At 33.5% G+C, this 4,364-nt stretch overlaps 1 protein-coding gene across 1 annotated transcript in view; it reads right to left on the minus strand.

Annotated features, from left to right (window-relative positions):
• The window catches only part of CUL3 (cullin 3), a 109,167-nt gene that overhangs the window by 56,793 nt on the left and 48,010 nt on the right, over positions 1 to 4,364 (minus strand). The window contains exon 3 of the mRNA XM_012642469.1: positions 1,923 to 2,036. Coding sequence (XP_012497923.1) covers positions 1,923 to 2,036 — 114 coding nt within the window. The remainder of the gene's footprint in view (positions 1 to 1,922; positions 2,037 to 4,364) is intronic.

A 4,364-nucleotide genomic window follows, 5' to 3' on the forward strand; every position in this document is an offset into this window, starting at 1 on the left:
AGAGAGAGAGAGAGAGAGAGAGAGAGAGAGAGAGAGAGAGAGAGAGAGCGCTGAAGGTTTGAAGAGAAGTAACTGCTGGGGCAACCTGACTAAAGGAAAGAATGAAACTGCTGGGCAGTATGGAGGGCTGATCAGAGGTCTGTGACAAGGGACAAATAGTAACACCGATCTACCTTATGTAAGATTTCAGTTTATCCAGTGTTGTGGTACTACCATATGGGTTTGATGAAGAGATGATGGGACAAAAAATATTAACATTAGTTAATTTTTACTAAGCATATTACTATGGGCCAATACCTATAAGTACTTTAGAGGAAGGGTTTGTTTAAGCCTCATGGATAACTCTATCCAATGCAATACTAATGACATTATTTTCATTTTATAAGTGAGGAACCAGAGGCATGAACTAATTAATTTCTTGACTGTGATCACTAAGTGGTAGAACCAGGATTCAAGGCTTGAGATTTCACTGTAAAAAAAAAAAGGAACTGAAACAAAACAAATTTAAAAAATAACATGAGAGAGTAGAATGTGTGTGTATAAAATTTTAAAATAATTCTTATGTCAACAGAGCAAGGAACCATAAAATTACATACAAGCGGTTTTCTATTTTAGTGTTAGATCAGTTGATATGGAATTTAAAGACTCACCAAATCTAGAACTTAAAGAGAACAGCAGCAAGCTGACTTATTTCTCATTTATATGCCAGACATTATGATATGTTTTCACATGCTATCTCATTTACCCTCAAAATGATAGCACAAGCTGATCTATAACCTGATGAGAAAAATGCTCAGAACAGCTCAATAATTTGTTAGACCTTTTTTATCAAATCCCTGAAAAATGAAGTGGCCTCTCCCTGACCCCCTTTGCCACTAAGCCCTTACAAAACCAGGGGTAATAGGCCTGACTGAATTCACAGAGCAGAACAAAAAACTTTACAGCTGTTTGTTCTCACTGGAAATTCTTTCTAAACATTGCTTTATTCTACCGAGCAAAGAAAACTAGGACAAGCTCTTATCACTACATTGCAACTAAAAATCAAAACTAAAGAAACTGGAAATAAAAATTTGAAAAGAAGGTGAAACCTTGGAAGAAAATCATTATATCTAATTCCTAAACATAAACACTGAAATAACAAGTCACTAGACTTGTTAATTTTGCAGTGACACAATTAAGCTTGATGAATCTAGCTTCATTCTATAATCATACTAAAGTAAAAAAAAAAAAAACAGTTTAATCTCCCTGAAAGTTATTAAACAGCTGGCTCAAGTCAATATTTTCCAAATTGTCTTGCTTAACATGTTGGACTTTTTTTCTTGACTGATAAAAACAAAAACCAGCAATATTAGGTGTAAAAAAAAAAGTGGAATATACATCTGACAAGCTAATATCCTTAAACAAGACTGGCTGTAATCATGCACCACAAGGATTTACTATTAGGAAAAACAGATGGCAGCTATTAGACTATAATTATTACAAAAATATTTATATTAATATGACATCCTCTGTCACTGAACATACAAGAACTTAGACTTTAAAAACCTGTAAGAAAATATTCAACTTTCATCTTTCATGTTTGTCATTTAACAATCCTTACTTAAGAAGATATGTTGAGTAATAAGGCCTTTCAATATTTCCCATTTTGAAACACAAGTGCTAAATTAAGAAATTTTTTAAGAAAAATTAAATCATTCCCTTTCAGTCTTCCATTCTAACTATTCAGTAACTATGTGAACAATTAAGATTTTATTCACATAGGGCTGAGATTGGCCCTCACAAAGGAAATACTATTTATTTAAAGACCAAAACCACCTCCCACACCGAGATGTACCATCCAACTAAATTTGACAGGCAGTCACATTGTGTTTTGAAATGCTTTGCATCTTAAAGGAAAAAAACAATAAAAAAGTTTCACTTACCATATACATTAGTATGTCTCTAATCATCACCATAGCTGTTTGATGATCATTCCAAGCTTGATTTAGCGTTTGAAGAAAGTTGTTATTCAATGAATTTAGTACATCTTCTCGCACCTAGTAACAGAGGAGTTCATTAGTTCGCATCCAAACACATATACACACACTAATATATATATATATACACACACACACATGCACTTATCCACTTAATAAAATAATAAAGTGGAATCCTTAATTTTCAATCAAAGAAATGTTACAGACCAGTAGAAATATAGTATTTTAAGCTATAATCTATACACATATGACACCAAATATGTATGTATAGTCCAGACTTCTTTTTTGACCTCCAGAATCATAAAGCAAACTCCTAGGCATTTCTCAACCCTCCAATGACTTAACACTACAGTCAGAACAAAATCCTTTATTCTTACAATGAACTATAAAGCCCTATAGAACTGGCCCCAGGCTAATGCTCCAACTAAATTTCCCACTATATCTCCTCTCCTCCCACTTTGAATAATGATTGAGTACTGATTCTGGAGTCAAATTACCTGGGCTCCAATCCCAGCTCCCTGACCAGCCGTGTGATCTGGGGCAAATTATTTAATCTCTGTGCCTCAGTTTCCTTATATGTAAAATAGTATCCTTCTTTTAGGATTGTTGTAAGGACCAAATTAACACTAGTAAACACACTTAGAACAGTGCCTAGCACTTGCCGAACACTCAATAAACATCAACTATTACCTTAGTACACTCCAGTTTCAATGACCTCCTTGCTATAAATATAGCAACTGGGCTCTGCCATTTCTTCTGCCTCGATTCACATGGCTCACTCCCTCAATTTATTCTGCTCAAATTTCATCTCTAGAGAAAGGTCTTCCTTGACCTCTCAAATAACCCCTATCTCTACTTCTTTACTTTACAATTCATTTTTCTTCATAGTACTCATCATTATCTACATACTATATTACATATTTATTCTTTCTTCCACTAAAATGTAAATGTAAATGCCTACATCGTAGCAGGATTTGTCTTTTCCATGTATACCTCCACACCTACAACAGTGCCTGGTATATATGTAAGATCATTTATTTCATCCCCACCTTCAATACCTAGATTCACCTTTGACATGATAAGCACTTTTAGGACATCTGCTTATGCACATAAAGTTTGAATCTGAAATACTTTCCTAATTCAATCCTGATAAAAAGACTACTCAGACTTCAAGAATTCCATTCCACAGTTGACAAGCTTAGTACCATCTTCTCCAGGTTGCTGACCACTACTCCTTCCTGCTATGCTATCAGCCCAATGGAAAGATCATTTAACTAGTAAACAGAATCTAGATTCTAGTTCTAGCTTTATCATGAAGAAGTATGTTTGTCCTCTAAGTTCCTACAATACTTAGGGACTATATTGCTAGCTTCTCCAGTTATTCAAAGCCAACCAACCTTCCATGGCCTACCTAGACCATCTATAACTCCAGTCTAAACAGACATCTTATATCTCAAAATATCGTTTACCCTAGATAATCTGCACTAGTGGGGTAACCTTTTCAGGTTCAGAAGAATAAGAAGTCATGATGCCTTTTGAGAAACATGAATTATCTACTATGTATGTTGAGATATACAGATATCTATAAAACTGAATTATAAATACATTTAAATAAAATGCCATTCTGTATTAGATCTTGTATAAACAAGTGGTTGGAAGTACCAAAGATTAAAAGAAAATATACAGAACACACTATGGGAGATTAAGTTCAAATTGAGAAAATTGTATCTACTTTATTTTTTCTTATGTACTAGAGGAAATGAGGTCATCAGACTTAGTGATGAGACAAACATATCCAGTTTACTAAACATACAGTATGAAAACCACTGCCTATACCACATCATTTAGAATTTGCTTACAAATTTAGTCTTTTGTTCACAAGACTAAGCTCCTCAACAGCAAGTTACACCACCCAGAAATTGCTCCACAAATACATTGACTTTATCAAAATGATAAACATCCATATTGGTTAGTTAACAATACTATGTTAAATACTTTTACACAAAATGGATAATGTATCATTTGTTTCAACTCATTAAATCTGACACTTGTCAGATGCAAATCCAAAGGTAGCTAACACTAAAAAAAGCAAGTTGAAAATGTGCTTATTTATTTACAAAATTCTACACCAAGCTGCACATTTCTTCAATTAACCAATGAAGCCTATGGTTCATCAACAATGAACCAATGTACCGATAAAATTATATATTCCAAACACCAGAGTATCTACCCAATTATTCTTAAGGACTTAAATGAACTTTTACATACTTCTTTATAAAATAAAGTTAAATATTAACTATTAAAATCACCCTGATTTTGGAACACACAAATGTGCTTGGCATATTTGTTGGATGAATGAAAAACTGAATTAAATAAAAAGTTAATGTT

Source organism: Propithecus coquereli, unplaced genomic scaffold (assembly GCF_000956105.1).
Source record: "Propithecus coquereli isolate 6110/MARCELLA unplaced genomic scaffold, Pcoq_1.0 Scaffold18, whole genome shotgun sequence".
Lineage (NCBI taxonomy): Eukaryota > Metazoa > Chordata > Mammalia > Primates > Indriidae > Propithecus > Propithecus coquereli.